This window comes from Strix uralensis, chromosome 7 (assembly GCF_047716275.1).
Source record: "Strix uralensis isolate ZFMK-TIS-50842 chromosome 7, bStrUra1, whole genome shotgun sequence".
NCBI classification, from domain to species: domain Eukaryota; kingdom Metazoa; phylum Chordata; class Aves; order Strigiformes; family Strigidae; genus Strix; species Strix uralensis.
The window spans coordinates 29,098,308-29,115,895 of NC_133978.1; the positions used below are offsets into that span (position 1 = coordinate 29,098,308).

The 17,588-nt window shown below is 39.1% G+C and overlaps 1 protein-coding gene across 3 annotated transcripts in view; it reads right to left on the reverse strand.

The window, feature by feature from the left end:
* Positions 1–17,588, reverse strand: part of STN1 (STN1 subunit of CST complex) — a 46,343-nt gene that overhangs the window by 11,421 nt on the left and 17,334 nt on the right. For 2 of the 3 annotated variants that reach the window (XR_012629705.1, XM_074875222.1), the window contains exons 3-7: positions 13,633–13,728; positions 9,060–9,131; positions 7,121–7,282; positions 5,568–5,679; positions 4,644–4,806 (exon numbers count right to left, since the gene is read on the reverse strand). Coding sequence is in view for 2 of the 3 variants with exons in the window: in XM_074875222.1 (XP_074731323.1) it covers positions 4,644–4,806; positions 5,568–5,679; positions 7,121–7,282; positions 9,060–9,131; positions 13,633–13,728 (605 nt within the window). In the remaining variant the exon portion in view is untranslated. Of the gene's footprint in view, positions 1–4,643; positions 4,807–5,567; positions 5,680–7,120; positions 7,283–9,059; positions 9,132–13,632; positions 13,729–15,749; positions 16,037–17,588 lie in introns of all 3 variants that reach the window. The other variant, XM_074875224.1, reaches the window with a different exon arrangement.

Here is a 17,588-nt window from a genome sequence, read left to right on the forward strand (position 1 = left end):
CGAAGGCAGAGAGGCAGGCTTGGGAGCAAGAAAATAAGTAAGCAGCTGCTACATATCAGCACCGTCTCATACGTGCTGCAGTCTCCAAGGGAAAGGGCTCCATGGCAGAAAGACTGTTCCTGAAGAACAAATAAAGGCTCCTGCCTTCCTCAGGGGCTTTAATATTATCATGAAATGACAGAAAAACTTTGGGTTTTTCCTAGTGTGCTCTAGAACATGCTTCCTCTCCATCCCTCCATGTAAAGCAACAATTGAGGAGTTTCTTTGTGAATACAATCTGAAAGTACTTAATCTGTTCTTCAGCAGCTCATCCTGCAAATTCATAAGTCAGTAGTACTTCTTCCCAATACCTTATCACTTTCTTTTATGCCAAACCAAGCTCTTATTTCCTCTGGACTTGGATCCCCCCTCAGACCTTGCGGTTTGTCTACTCAGCAGAAATCTACAGGAGACTCAACATGGGGCTATACACAGAGAAATGTAGGACTATGAAATCCTATGTGATTTCACATCTCTGCTTTTATTTCAGGAGAAGATTGAAAAATGCTTGCATTTCAACAGCTACAAAGATGTATTGTAGCTGTTAACGTAGTTCCTTCTGAGTCACAGCTTATCAGCCATCGCTTTACTTTTACAAAGCTCTTCATCTGAGAAATGCAGATATTAAGTAGTTTAACTGCTGATCCAAAGCACGCCAGCAACATTTAAATTTGGATTTTGAATTTACCTCTCAATGTTCAGACCTTGTTTAGCAAAGTGCCCCCCTTCAGCGTGCCTTAGTTTCAGGGTGCACAATTTCAGGTTCCCCGAAGTGCTGACAGCAGGGATTCCCCCCTCTCTCCCAAATTAGGTCCTTTTCAAATAAATGAAGCTGTACATCCAAACACAGGAGCACCCAAAAATCATTCATCACATATGCAAAACATGTTCCCCCGCCCCAGGGAGAGAAGTGACTATTAAATAGCAATTTTACCATTGCTACCCTCCCAAGTCCAGCAAGGATTCTGTAGCAAAGTCAACAGAAGAATCCGTGTCTCCAGAATTAAGCTGGTATTTTAATCAGTATATTCCATCTGATGGGTCTCACACAGCTTAGTGGGCTGGTGCTGTGCAACCAGTTATTCTCGGATCTTTAAAACAAGACAAACTCTCTGTACAATCAATAACAGGTCAAAGAATGAAGTGGTACAGGAATTAGTCTGTTCAAAACACTGAAAGTATGTAACCTTTGGCTCATTATGAATCACAACACACCCTGACGGTGTTAAAGTTTCCTGGTATAACTATACACGTGATTCGACTCGTGGAATTGCCCTTTGCAATTTCACATGCAATGTTTAATCCTTGGCTTAGACAGGTGACAATTTTAGTAATAGTGATTCTGGACATGTCAGTCCTGAAGTCCTATAATAAGCTTTGCAATATACATATTTAAAGTACCAGTGAAGCTTCCTCAAGAGCAGGAAGACAAGCACATACCATCAAGAATGTATAAGGCACTATGTTATACCTACAGTACAATGTACAGGGTATATACGGTAAGTATGAACAACACTGTAAAAATCCCTGCCTTAACTACTTGTCACTGCTGACCTTGAGATAATACTCAAATCAAGAGAAGTTCAAACAGCAGAGTATGGAAAGCACAATCCGAGTTATGTGTCCAAGCTAGTGACGTACACAAACTGGAACTGTAATACTAAAATAGCACACAATATAGCTTATGCATGGAAGAAGTGCATAAAAATGGTTAATGAAGACTGGCTGGCTGCAAGTCATATTTAATCCAGTTGAGAAACTGGATGGATCAAGTTCACGTGTTTTGTTTTTTTTTTAAAAAAAGGAACCAAAGGCTTGTTCATTTGCCAAATATAATTGCCTCAGTTCAGCAAGTACACTCTTTAGGTTCTCTAAGCACAAGATCACTTTCTTTTTTTGCTTGTAGTCTTCCTTGTGGTACTGACCCCTCCAGTCTCAAAAGTAATTTCTTTTAAAGGGATAAGGGAAAGGCTGCAGCTTAGGGATAGAGGGGACACAGGTTATGTGAAGTAAAGTTCCACTGATTTTAAAAATTGTTACAGATTTGTTAATTTTTCATTATTTTTAAAACCACCAAGGCTTCCAATTCTCTTACCCATCCTCTGTAGACTGTAAAATTAAGTGTTCCCTTGTATATGTCTGAGCAGAGATGATGACTTGAGTTCTGCCACGTGAATCTGCTAGAGGGAAATTTATTCTGGAGAGCCAGAAGACTGCACTGCTGGGGAGCCATTCGGACTGGACCTAGGTATTGCGGGACACGTATGGGATGTGGACAGGGCTCAGGTACAGTAATGCTGAAAGGGAACAGAGATGCCGCCTACCTCAAGCTATACCAGCTACCTCCTTCCATCTTCACCCCCTGCTCCGCTCCACTGCCAGTGACTCCATAGCAGCTCACCAGCTCCCTGGAGAAAATAGTCCATGAGGAGATACCCTCCCCCTATGATGAACACTGTACAAGTACTTTAAGAGTTGGGAAAGAGGTGAAGGGGGTGCACCACAACTCCTAGGATCGTAGGGAAAGGAAGAGAGAGGCGAGAAGAGTTTAACAGCAACTGTGCACTAGAACACTGGAATCAGGATAAAAAAAATAAAGTTATACATCCAAATAACTCATCCTTTCACATCCAGGAAAAGTACAAGAAGTGAACAAGTGTGTATATTGTGGTGGGGCCTAATTAGTTTGACCCACTCATCTAGCTCCTGCCTTGCCAAATAGGCACGAAATAACATCGTTCCACATTAGCAGCACCCTTTACCCTTCTGATTTGAGGGCAATGCAAACCAGAAGACTAGAGAGGGGAAAGAAAAGGAAGAGGGACAGAAATCAGATCTATTACACATATTTTTGTGGATCAAATTGGGTACTTGACCCCTTGCCAATTATAAGAAGTGACACCTTCAAGAGGCAGAGCAGAGGAACAATGAAATGCATTTTCAGAGCATTACTAGGCACTCTTCTTAAGGCATTCAGGTCACTTGACAACTGCAGGTTCTTTCTTATGCAAAGATATATAAGCCTCTTTGCAAGGAATTAATACCAAAGGGCAATAGGGAGAGCTGCAATTTCTAAATAAGCATCTGTGTGCCCAAATTCCTGGGACATATACTCACACCCTTGCATCAGGGTCAGAAGCAACTATTAATTATTATGATAGCTCCTTATGACTGCTAACACCACTGATGCTACATTTGTTTTTTTCGTTTGTTGTTTTGTTTTTTGGTTTCACTTTTTTCTTTTCTTTTTGGGCCTTTCTGTGTTTGTTCTGCACCAGATCCTTCTTTGAATGGTTTTGCAAGTTACTAATCTTGGTCTTTCTATAAAAATGTTGAAACTTCAAAGATGGAAGTTTCCAGTATTAGTCACAATGACCACTATTTCCTTTAATGTAAAGTGTTGGGGAACTTTTAATGCTATTCCAGCTAGTTTAGAAAAATACCCTGTCCCATGTTGGATATTCATTCTAGTATCAAACTTTTCTGTCAAAATGAGAGTAGCTCCTGTTATTATTTATATCCATGCTTGCTTTAAAGGAAAAAACAAAAATGCCTTTAATAAAAAAAGAAACAGCTACCAAGAAGCAGCTATAAGAAGCAATTCCATGAGGCTAACAAGAATAGAGATACTTTTCATTATTATTTGACCTCATCTACAAGGGACTGGTTTTTGTGTTGATTTTTTTTTAAACATCAGATGTTAACATAACACAGCACTTAACTTTACAGTATATATTAGAATCAGGCAGTGAAAATGACTGCCGTGGATTTATTTCTCTATAGAAAACCAAAAAGTAAACAAGTGAGTCACAACACTCCAGTTTAAGTTTCAGTTGCCATTGGTAACATGATAAAAGCCATTACTGTTACTTTTGCAGAAATTTACCACTTCACACCAGTTGAGAATCTGGTTTGTAACTTATCCAAATAACAGCGTAATACATTTTCTGTTCTATTTCCCATTCTGTAGTTGGATCAAAAGCATATTATCTCACTGGAAAGTTTCATAACAGTTTGGTTACAGGCAACTACATGTAAACTGATTTCAATTAAATCCCACCTTCTGATCCTCTCAATCATGGCCTTTCACAACAAGGGTTTTCCAAAAAGAGAAGGATGTAGCAGGCAGCACTGTTCATCCACTCATTATAATCTCCTTTTGAAAGCTACATCTCTATTAATACACTGAGCTTCAAATGAGAAACAAGACAGACTTTGCGCTCCCTTCCCCTGATCAAATTCAGGATCTCAAAAAATCTGTCCCAAACAGCTCAAGCACCTTAAAGGGATCTCCTTTTCTGACACCGCCACTATTTACAGATCTAGATAAGTTAGTTCCCATTGCAGATTCTAAGGTTACTCAGCCCCAATACAAGATTACCCTTAACAACAGAACTTTTTCATATGGCTTTCTTCAGTTTTATATGTCTCATATAGACAAGGTTTCCTCAAGCTCTGTAAATAATTCATGCATAAGGCTAAAGCACTTGTGGATTTTGAATCCTCTGAAGGCACCAGTCTCTTATCTGGTTGTTTCTGCTTTAAGAAGTACATGGTATTATTTCCCCCTCCACTAAAAACTTTAAACAGTTACATTCACTTACCTCCTGACCGCTGGGACTGGGTAGAGGCACGCCAGCCAGTGACACCAGAGTATCAATTGTTTCCAACTCCTGTTGGTAAAAGGTCTGAATTTTGTTTTCTAATAGAAAGCCCTTCACTTTCTCATGCAGCATATTGATTGAGAAATTCTGATCTTCCAGGCCACTACAGGGATACATAGAACATGTCAAAAGACAAAAAATATACTACTAACATTTGTTAGAACAATTACCTAAAGTTAGTCTGCTAGACTGGTTTTCAAAGGTTAGGAGGTATTTCACTCTCCTTAGAGAATCTGAATTTAAACACTTAAACCAGACCATTTTTATATGCAACAAACATCCAACTGTTCCTCTTCAATCATTTGCTGTAACAGTGTTATGATTTTAAGATCTGCAATCTCTGAAACCACATTACATGCCTCTGACCTGCCAATAAGCATTCAGCTACCCTTAAACTGAATACAGGAATGGGTGTTTGACTCATCTTACTGAAGTTACATATTTGTGATTTGATGATGACAAGGGCAGAAGTTGAGAGCATTTTGATGGAACAGCTCCTTATCCTTACACTTAAAAAAAAAAATCAGGCAAGGACACTCCATCTAATCTCTTGACCTCACCCCCAAATCTTGCTCAAAACCCCATCTTTTTTTGCTAGATGTAAGAAGTCTGTACACAGTGTTTTACTACCTTCCTAATACTCACTTTGGTTCAGCATTATATTTCTTTTCTCAGAATATGGACAGGTACCTCATCTGTATGGATCGTCAATTATTTGGGAGACAAGTAGGCTGTTACTGTATGCTTGTGCAGAGTCTAAATCACAGTTGGGTCCTGTTCTTTCTCCACAGTTATTACAATAACAAATAAACAATAATAAAATCCTACACTTTGCCCCAAGACCAGCCTGGGTATTGCGTTTACCTCTGTCCCTCCTCAGGGCCTTGGAAAGGTTTATCATAAACTTCTCTATAGAGACATGGGAGCTCCAGCATTCTTGAAATCTGAACATCACACACAGGATCATCCACTTTATCTGGAGCGACAAGAAGAACACACATACTTGGCTGGGACTGCCATACCCATCTCTTAAGCAAGCATTACCTCCGGCAGCACAACAGAGCTTCCCATGCCGGTATTAAATTGGCAAGTTTTGTTCAGTGTTGTTTTTATAAAAACAAAACCACAAAGGCCACTCCTGCTTTTACAGTTTACAAGGAGGTAAATGACCTGTTGTGGTACATTGCAGATTATGCTTTTGTCTGACAACTTATTTAACTAGAATTTGGTACATTGCAGATTATGCTTTTGTCTGACAACTTATTTAACTAGAATTTGGTACATTGCAGATTATGCTTTTGTCTGACAACTTATTTAACTAGAATTTGGTACATTGCAGATTATGCTTTTGTCTGACAACTTATTTAACTAGAATTTATGACCTCTATTTTACCTTTCAGCAGCCTTTATCCATTAGACAAAGGTAACACATAGTAAGGAGCTTTATTTGGGCCAAAGGGAAAGCAATTTAGAGGTTATTTGAATTGCATGGCTCTTCTTTAATGAAACAATGGTGTTATTACCAGAAGTAATAAGTTATTACCAGAACGGGTTATATATTCATAAATCTGTCCGGAAAGGAGGGTTGAACTCCCTCTCAGATTTTAGCTAGAGCTGGAAAATCTAGAATTTTTATCTGAGCTACACAGAGTTTTTAAAAGACAGGCTTCCCCCCACCAAAGGCATCATTTCAGTATTGTCTCTGAAAGATTTCACTGGGGAAAACCAACGCTTACGCAATAGCACAGCCACAGAGAGAAGCAGTTATGTAACTGGAAGCTCCTCGGATGCAAACAGCAGACTGCAGCACCCTGCTGCCCAAAAAGCTGTCAGACACAGGAGCAGCACCTCATGCAGATCAGTGCCCAAGGGACTGGAAGTGAGGAACACTTCTCAGTCATTCTGCAGAACCAGAGAGTTCAGGAGAACCTGAGCTTCAGTGGTACAGTGTGCCCGTACACTGCTGTCTACTCATGCAAGGGATTATACAGGCTGCGACAAACAGCAACCATTTTTCCAAAGCAGCTAGTGCTCTTGGTGAAGTGTGACATAAAAGGTTATCAACTCCCTTCCCACGGGCTTTGGCTGTTCTACTTCAACACAAAGAAAATTGAAGAGTAAGTCACTCTCACAGATACCCAACCACAGTATCTGCATAGTATTCTTGTATGCATGCTAGTCATCTTTTATAGATTTTCCAGGAATGCCTCATTTACAGGCTTCTAATCCCACACTAAGTAGTGTCTTCTAACCTTACACTGCTAAAATTGAAATAAAGACAAACAGATGAACATCTCTTTAGAAAAATGAGATGCCAGAAAATGAAGTGGAAACTATTCAATAAGTTACATACAACTTAGATTTTCTCACAGATTCAGACAACTAAGTTACATATGTAACAGATCCATAACACTCACAAAAACATGAAGCCTGAATTTCTCTTTGTTGCCTGTAGGTTCGGATGTGACCTCTGACCCTGACAACATCCCCAATCTCCAGCTTGATCTTCTGGATCACCATTTCTTGGAGTTTCTTCATCTGTTCAAGCACAGCAAGACTGTTGGGTGTGCTTGGACGACCTGTAAGAAGTGAGGAAAAGGAGATCAGGCATTAAGGCCAAGAGGGCTGTCCTTTTGCATTCATCCAAACACCTAAGCATCACAGGAGTCATATGACTAAAAAAAGGGGTAAGGTCCCAGGCACTGTGTGTCCTTGGTAGCAAAACTTTTGGGTGACAAAGTTAGTTTACAGTATTATATTTATTTAAATAGGTCACCTGGGGAAAGTGTGAAAGGGAAGAGATACTGATTTACCACTGAAAATGTCATAGACAGGTTGCAAAATTGAAACATTTATTTGAAATGGGTTTTGTCATTTTTTAATTTTGTTATGTTAAGATGGATGAGAGGGGAAAAGTCAGCTGAACTTTTTACATAAAAGAAGAATGAGTCATCTGAGGTGGGGCCAAAGTATTCATGTGGTGCAATTTGATGTCTACACCAAGGTGAATGCAACTTGACAGAACTTCACATTGATGTAGCACACCTTTGCAGGAGAGTAAATTCTTCATAACTTAAAACCTGATTAATGATCCAAGTATCCCTGATCACAATTACAAAAGGCTGAAAGTTTCCTGTGCCCCCTAGGAGCTGTTTTCTTTAGCAGGTACAAATTAATTGATTTCCATTAATAACATAGTGTCCATTCAAGCACTACTGACGTACATGTAAAAGAAGAACATAAGGCTGAAACAAGCATTCTGGGTCCTCATTCTATTTCAAGCAGTAATTCACGCAATTGCTTTAATGAATTTAAGTTCCTCATAAAAACTGATTTGGTTGTGGGTTCCCTTTTTTTTTTTTTAGAAAGCTGTGCCACAGCGTCATCTCTCAAAGTGAGAGCTGTCTTCTAGATTTCAGTTGGGATTGTTTATACCACTTGTCATATAATTGTTAAATGTAAATAAGTATGAATTATCTATCTGTATAAATGGGCTTGTTCCACAGACACCAGTTTTTAACTTCTACATCAAGCTTTCCTTTCCCCATTCTGTGTGTATGTAACCCTAAAACTGACAGATGACACTACTAACATTTATCTCGGTAGGATTTGATCAGATCCGTATCAGGGTTGTCAATCTACTACATTAGCTTTCAGGACAGTCCAAAGTAGAAAGTATTCCATACTTTGACCTATGACAAATGGTGGGAGAAAAAGCAGAGAAAAAGCCAGACACTAGTGAGTTCTTCTGTTATTGAGTGCAATAATAGATTCATTTCAAATGCACAATTTCTGCACATTTAGAACTTTCCCAAATTGTAAGAGATTTCTGGCATCCTCCCACTGTGATTTAAGCTACTTTTGAGTTCATCACTGACAGTATATGCATGAGCAGGAGGAGATATGAATGCAAACAAAGAAAAGATGAATATTGAAACCACTCCATCACAGGGGTGGGGAACGTATACCAGGTTGCTGGTCAACGGGTTGACTTTGGAAACAGAAGTTGTGACATGTGGCAGATTTCCAGCCTAGTTCCTCACAAGATGAAGTCACTAAAAGAACCATAAGAGGATTCTCTGAACAATGTCACAGCATAGAATTGAAATACCAGTTTACTCAGATAAGGAAAAAGCATGACAGGTCATAACGTAGCGGTTTTATTGACATCACCATTGGACACAACACAAAGTAATATGAAACACCTAACGTGGCCCAGGCTGTAGAATGTGATGGTTTAAAATTTAAAGAAAAAAAAGTTGCTCTTCTGCAAGTTTGATCATTTACTAAATTACATAAGACAGACAAGAGCAAAAATGTACAGCCAAAAAAGGCATTATTTATTTGATAAATTACCTGATAAAGATGTTTCTGCTACCAGGGGATTTTTCCAACACACACAATTTATAACTCCAGTACTATCATCCACTGTATAAAAAAAAAAAAAAAGGACAAGAATTACAGAGTAAGAAAGCAGGTAGCGATGTTCCAAAAAGTGAACATACATAGGTATGTAGGGAGATAACTGCCAAGGGTATCTCATTCCAACCAGTCTGAGAGGGAAAGTGGGTTCTCAACCCCTACTTATATCTCTGAAATAAACTCCACAGTCGTTTCAGTCATGGAGGTTGCTCAGCACCACATACCATGCTTATGTGCATGGTCAGCAATCTAACCAGTATATTCTCAAAAAAGATCAAGCACTAGTTTAAATCATGAGGCTTCAGTACATATATTGGATACTAAAGGGTTTTAATTTCATTGATAAGGTCAGAAGAAGAATCAGTGTTGAAACCTGAAGCCAGACAAATTAAAACAGAAAACCAGGAACAGAACACAGAATCATTACTGTAACAGTGAAAAAAACAGCATTCAACATTGGGGAGTACAGTCATGTGAATAGACCAGGAGTGCTACTACCTCCAGCTGCATTGGTTTCCACACCAATATCATGCACAAAGTCTGCCGGCCTTTCCCATGCAAGATGTTCCAGAGAGCCAGGAAGGACAGAGGACAGCACATGCTTGTGGTTCTGCTCTAGGCCAGGAATTCCCAACTTAAAGTATACGTACTGGTGGCATGCAAGCCACTTCCCTTGCTGAAAAAGTTTAAACACCTTCTCCTGAGCAGGGGAGCTCTCTAGCTCTTTCTGTATTGCTAGTACCCAACCCAAATAAGTTTTGCGATTTTTGCCCCAAGCACTGCATTGTCAAGGACAGCAGAAAAAGGCAAAACCCTAAGAAAACTAAAAAAATATCAGTCAAATCAATTGTTCTACAGATCAAGAGACTGTATATAGATGGCATGTCCAACAAACACTCTCTAAATAAAAAGGCACTAAATGTCTGTCAAACCACAGCAAGTATCACACTTCATGTCCAGCTAACACTCCAAGCACCTTACTCCTTGAATGTAACTATCTCCGAGATTGAGTTTCCAGTCTTCACAAATTAGAATCTGCAGTTTTCTTCTGCTCCTTAAACCAGATCCATGGCTACAAAAGTAACAGCAATGTTTACCAGGAAGGTGTTGATTGGTACCTGCAGTCACTTCCTCCAAGAACCATAACATCAAAGCAAAATGCCTTTGCATTGTCTCACATGTTTTGAAACAGTCTCCCTATTTGGGGGGTCCAATTTCAAATCATTGTCTTGCCTTCCTGTTTCCCAGTATCTTAGCTGCACATTCCTAATAACAAACATACAGCATTTATAAGATGTAGGCAATTTCAAATTCCGTCACAAAAGTATGCTCATCTGATTGCCATCCCCCTTTTGAGCTGCTGTGTCCGCAATTATTTCAGAAGCTTTAATTTTGTACCAGTGCATAGATAATGATCTAGCTGGCAGGATTTCCTCTCCTTGGTATAGACAAAACCCAACTATTTTAGTAGGAGTCAGAGCCCCCATATACCATGCCAAGTCACGCATGCAAGCCAGCAATGGCAATAAGAAACAGGGCAGATGACATTTCACTGTTTCATTACTGCAGCTTCTAGATGTTCCAGCTTGTGACTGGCTGTTGCACCAACTGTGACAGATATGCTTCCCAAGAAGGGCTTAGAAACAAAACAAACAAGACTGAAGGATTAGGAGGTCAGACTCCTTAGTGTAACAGCTGAAAATGGGGTTCTGGATAAACTGAGCTGTTCTTGACCACACAGGGAATCTGGTAGCAGAGCAAGGCTCTGAAGCAAAGTTTTCCCAGTTCACAAATAAAAGATTTAAGCAAAAAGACAAATAGCTCCTGAAGCACAGATCAATGAGAACTCTTGTAATTGTATTCTAATTAGACAGGAGAATGTTAATCTATTTTAAATGCACTCAAGGGGTCTACAAGCTTTTGAAAACTTCCTGTGCTCCCTGTGCCACCCTTCCTCATCTCCCTGGGTTTAAACTTTTGTTTAACTTTTTGTGGGTTTGTTTTTTGAGTTTTTCCGTTTTGTTTGTTTGGGGTTTTTTGACTCTTACATTAACTATTTGAGGGGTAGCACTTTAAAGCTACCTGGTAAATGAAAGAATTGTGTTCAGTTTTATTCTTTATAACAAAAAGGGTATGGTTCTTGTAGGGCCTCTGTAAGCCTACTGAGAACCCGGAGAGATTTTTCGGGGGTTTTTTTCTTGGTTTTGTTTTTAGTTTTTTTTTAAGGCAAGTGCCTTTCAGCCTTTCAAGACAGTTCTGGAGTTTAGGGAAAACTACATGCGATGTTTGGTTTCATTAAAAAGGAAAGGGAAGAGGTCAGAAAGGTGCATTAGGTAAAATATGAGCTTGCTCAAAGATATACCTTAACTATCCTTCTCCTAACTGATCATATTAATAGCAATAAATAATCATATCAAAGCATCAAAATCAGGTTTTACACAGCATGTAACTTTAATTTATTTTTTTAAGCTAGGAAACACTCAATTCACTCTTTTACAATTATTATTTTGACATCAGTTCTGGCTGTATGGTTTTCAGCACAGAGAAGACCTAAGATTCTCTTAAAATGAGCAGTGTATATTCTGAAGTAGACAGATAGGAAACGAGGAGGGAGATAGTGGCGGTGACATAAAGACATTTCAGTTCTCTATCAGAGAAAAAGTACAAAGGGGGAATTGCTTTGTAAGTCACTTTTAAGCAGATGGAAAGCGAGCAAGTACTGAGCAGTGTGTGGCACTCTAACTGATGCAACGCCTGCTCTATGACTCACCAACCATAGTCTGTTGAACTGAGAGATGCAAGAAGTTACAAGCAGGAAACTGTCTAAGAAGTTACAATTTTGTGCTGGCAGAGTCAGCCTGCCTGAAAGGGAGGGCAGGCTGGGGAGGGGCACCTGGCAGGTAGCCTGAAAGCTCAAACCAGGAACTGTTAGAACAAAGAGTGGAGTTGGATGTGAAAGGACAGCAGGAAGCCAGGCTCACTGAGAGCTGTACTTAAAGGTCGGCTGATCTAACACTGAGGCCTTAATTCCACTACTCCGCAGTTTCTTTTTATTTCTATTCCTCCATTTTCTGCCCCAATCAAATATTTCCAACAAGTTTACATCCGAACTAATGCCGAGAGCAGCGTGGGAAACCCTTGGCCATAGAATTGTTTTTGCCGTGGTAATTTTGACTGTCGTCCTCTGTTCTCATGAAGTGATAACAGCATTTACATACTAGTGCAATAAAAGAATAATAGCTGACATTCAATTTATGTTTCAACACTTCATTACCTCACCAATTACATTTCTGTCTCTTAACTTAGGTGCTTGTTTAGTCTGTGCTGCTTCAAGTGCCAGAGAAACTTGTGCTTCAAAATATTTACTGTCCACTAGTTATTTTGCATAATGTCAGGGTAGTAACAAACATCCAGAAATTAAACTTTAAAAAAAAACTAACCTAGAAAATATCCACTCTAAGAAGCTTGCAGGGACATTTCTATAGAGCACAGAGTCAACTCGAAGCAGCTGCATGCAGTATGGGGTATGCTATATGCACTAGCTGCTAGTGCTACTCTGCAGCAATATGATGTAACTGCAGGTGTCGTGGAAGGTGGGACCTGGTTAAGCTGTCAGCTGTATCTTCACAATACTCCTGTGAGTCAGGGAATTGCTGCTGACTCAGTTTTGTAAGTAAGGGAATTAGGTAAGAAGAGGCCCTCCGTGACTTACCTTCATCAGGTGGAAACCCATGGCACAGGAAGACACTGGACACGAGTCCTTCAAGTGCTTTGATAGGATCTATGCATTTGGCTTCCCCTTCCTACTGTGAGATGACCTCCCCCCTTTTGAAACTTGCCACATCACCAGTACCCCGCTCTGCTTTTTCTCCAAATGAAAAAAAACAGCTGAACAAAATAACAATCAGATGTTGCCATGTTAATAAAATAGGTTGAATACTGGGAAAAGCCATAGGGAGGAGAAAACTCCCAGCTGGTGCTGGCAAGGACTGGTACTATGATGTTTGAGTTAGATTTGCTAACACTCTTAGCATCTAGATATAAACAAGCTCCTAACTGCTATTAACAGCTGGCTCCAAGATACCACAACACATACAAAAAGTCAGAAGGGATTTCTAAGGTTCAAAAAAGAGGAAGTAGCCTCCTTTTGCAGGCACTGTTAAATCTGTTTATATCTGACCAAAGGAACTGCATATATATATATACACACAAGAGGAAGATGGTGGAGTCCTGTGTCACAGCAATAACCAAAATTAAGATTTGCTAGATGACCCCAAATGAATCAGTTAATCTGTTTTAACTATTTGTTTCTCTACTTTTGAAGTGGAAATAAACAGTAGCTTCCCCAAGTTTGCTAAGTAATCTGAGCTGCAGATATACATTATATTAGGATAAGAGCACAGTTGTTCCAAGAACAATGATCAAATAAGGCAAACTTTAAGTTCTAATGGTAACTAAGATTAGAAGGCTGATAAGCATAAGAAGAAAGAAAAAAACCTTTTCTTACCTCCATAATTATAAAAGGCATCTCGCTCTTTCATTTGAACCACTATCCCGACAACATCCACCTGTCTTACTGGACGTCCATTATAAAAGAATACACCTAGAGACAGAACATTCATAAGTGTATCTATTTCTTTCAACATCCTACCCTACATAGTGACATTTATCAGTAAAAACCATACTTTCATATTTAATATATCTTAAATTATACAATGTCAAGTCATGTGAAAAATCCCCTGGATCAGTCAGGACGGGAGATACTGGAAGGAAGAAGTACCAGCTCTTACTTAGCTTGCTTTTGTAGAGTGTCAGAACTTTATTAATCTCCTGTTTTCTTGCACATTTGAATCTGAAAAACAGTTCGTTTGCTGCAGGCATTAGAGTTTTTTTAGGGTTTTTTTTGTTTTGTTGCTTCATTTTGGTTTGGTTTTGGTTTTGTTTTTTTTTTTTTTTTTCCCCCACATCTTCACCAGGCTTCAGAATAAATAATAGAACACAATGGAAGCAGTTTGGGCTTCTCACAATGCAGCTGTTCCTGATTAAGGCAGAGCCTCCAAAAGGAAAACTAACATAATTCTGTCTTTCATTTCTAAAAGAACAGGAGCCATGGGGGGCAGGGGAAGAGAAACAACCCTCTTAGATTGCAGAGTACACTATGCAGTCATCATGAACAGCACCCTGAACTTCAGCTTCTGAAATAACACATTCTAAAAACATCCCTTCAAAGCTATTTTTGTGCATCTATAAAGATGACTTGAATAACATGCAAAAACATGTCCAGAAAACAGTGAGGCATCAGAGCCCAGTGGACTTCGACAGCACTGAGGTTGCTGCATGCTGTAATTCCTTTCAAGAGAGTGAAAAATGTTGTTAACAAACACTGATGTAAACATTATACACTGAGGCTTCAGAGTCCACTAGCAGGAGGATAATAGGGCAATAAACTCCAGATATCCTGGGCTAGCTAATTTTCAGTCAATATGTCTTCCTCAGTTTTTGAATATCACCGCTTTACTGAAATATGCCATCTGGGATGTTCAATAACTGTCTTCTAAAAACTAGGTAACTCAAGGGACTCAGAAGGGAACATTTGGCTCCATACACTGTGGCAAGTCATATTCTTACAAAGGGAAAGAGAAACGCTGCAGCAAGGGAGTCAGATGTTCTGTATAAAAAAAAAATATTCAAAACCAAAATCCCAAAATAACTTGTCCCACATAGCTGGCAGCCTTAAATGAGCCTGGAATTAACTTTCTTCACACATAAAGACAAAAACCCCAAAGTTTCAGAAGAAGTCACAGGTGATCAGTCAAGCAGCTCATAAACAGACATTTTACTCATAAAAATCCACTGCAATGTTTTGAGGATGCATCTATCGCTGTCATCTTAGAGCTGGCTATACTAAGTGCTCAGTCACTGGTCAAGTCTGGTGTAGAGAATGTTTAGCAGGTCTGTCCACTTTTCTCTCATTCTATTTACCAGGACACCAATAAACACTGCTACAGAAACCCTCAAGTGAGATGCTCCCAGTATATACAATTATTCACTAAACCTTATAAAATCTCTATAAAAGGTGGTCTGGGTCAGTTTCAGGGTAAGTCTGTGGAGCTATATAGACTCCAAGTTTTTGAGTGTGCAAACAAGCAATATGTTATCATGTTCATTTCCCAGTTAGTAAGCTGAGTTTTGGCAGATGACAAAGACCAGCTAAAACTGGTTCTCTCTATCTCCATAAACTCACATAGAACTCCACCCTTACCCTCTGAGAAACTACCTAAAATCATCTGAAAGGTGAAATTACATTTACACTATTCAGAGTTGTTGAGCTTGACAACTTCAAGGTGTAAACTGTTTCTCCTGCCAGCTTATTTGTTCAAATTATGTTCATAGCGGTAGCAATAAAAATATACTAAACATTTGAAGCTATGTGCAAGTACATTCAGTCAAGCTCCGAGTAACCCAGTAAATAACACCTGTATTAATATGCTCTTACCACAACAGGAAGCCACAGCAGCAGTACAGGGGGCTATAGATACAGACCTCTCGAGGGCAAGTTCTGGTCATGTGTTTACCAGCATTACTGAGCACTGAGCTGTTTGCCTTTGCTTTAATTATCATTACCTTTTTTTATGTTATTTGTAGCTTCCCTGACTTGTTGATAAGCTGTCACAATGAAGTGGTGCATGATAACTGAGACAAACTCATTTCCATGATGTGATTATGTGTTACAACTGTGTTTGACACCCACTCTCATTTCAAGGCCTTTAAGACAACACAATTGCTGTTTTTATCTGGGAGGTTTTCCAGCCTTCTTGTCACCATTTATAGCAGGAGAGTAATTGGCTAGGTTTACTGTTTTCCTCTGCGTTGTTTTAAGGGATTAGTCATTGTGGCATCAAATCCTAATGCTTAAAAGTGGAAAGAAAAAACTTATTAGGTCATTCAGTCCAATTCCTCAGGGCCAACGCAAGATCATTTTGTACAGTAAATTCCTGGCAATCTGTACAGTCAGGATATAAACAAACCCAGTGAAGGGCATCCCACCTTCTTCCTGGGAAGGCTGCTCCACGGTTTAGCAGATGTCATTCTAAAGATGTTTTTCCTGACATTCAGTCTGTGTTTCTTTCAATTCCTCCTAGTTACAACTCTTTGTTTTGCACTCATTCATTCTTAATTACCATTACTTAATGACTGATTTATAGCCAGTCATATACTTAGCTTCAGATGGTCTTTAACAAACCCATTAAAGGCAGGAAACATTGACAGCAAGAACCTACCTTCTTCCTTCCCCAAAAGATTTTTTTTTTAGTGTTTCTGTTGTGCTATCATTTGTTGCCAATAAATAAGATACGCTGAAAGATGTCTGGTTTGGTATATGCACAGCACCAGGAAAACAAACAAAATTCAGGATGTTTGTTCTACGAAATTTCATTTTATTCTTTAAAGTTGGTTTAGAAAATGATACAGGATTGCAAGCAAGCTTAGTTGTGCAAAAGCCAGATGCACAGGAAGCGGAGAAAGCTCGCATGCACCAATTTTAAAGGCTGATATCTTGACATAACAGATACCACTTCCTTAATATTATCTTAGATAAAAAAAAGTAATATCAAAACTGAAAGAGCTCCTTAAGCAGAAGAGAACTCACTTAAGTAGAAGAACAGGAAGAGAAGTGAGAAGGGAAATTCAGGTAATTTAGAGGTGAAAAAAAGAGAGCAGGATTGTACTTTATAGGACTGTTCCTGCTCTTCTGAAATGTTTGTTGACATTTGTAAGTTTAATTCTTCTGAATACATTTTTGCATGTGTATGTTCTAATGTCCAAGTCTACACTACAATCCTATTCTGCTGACACTGAATTGTTTTGTATTTTGTTTGAAAACAACTAAAAGGACTCTAATTGAAGCAGGAACAGTTTTTACCAGATGCATCTGCTACACCAGTGCTACTATAAGACTGCACACTTTGAAAAGGCCTATAAGGACTACTCACTCTAGTACAGATATCAACAACAGACTGTAGCTTAATTCTTGCAATGGATTTAAGACAAACCTCTCTCATCATGTTAAATATATACCTCTTAAAGAGGTATATATACTGGGCTCTGCAGTTTGTGAAGTCCCTATGGACATAAAAATGGTTGCAAAAAGAACAAAAACACCCCCCAGTCCTTCATTTCTGTAATAATAGCACTGCTGTTATCCCTGCTGTTAAAGAAAAATAAGAATAACAAAACCTACAAGGCAGAGCATGTTCAAAGAGCCAAACAGATGCACCTTGTCTTTGTGGAGAAAAAAGCAAAAACCCAAATAAAACACCAAAACCAAACCAAAAATCACACTCTGCTTAGGGTTCTGCTTTTCCTCATTAATTCTAAATTCCTTGGGTTCCTTCCTGATAATCTTGCACCTTGTCAAGTTTCAGTTTGGAGTAATGAACCACTCTACAGCAGAAAACATACTGC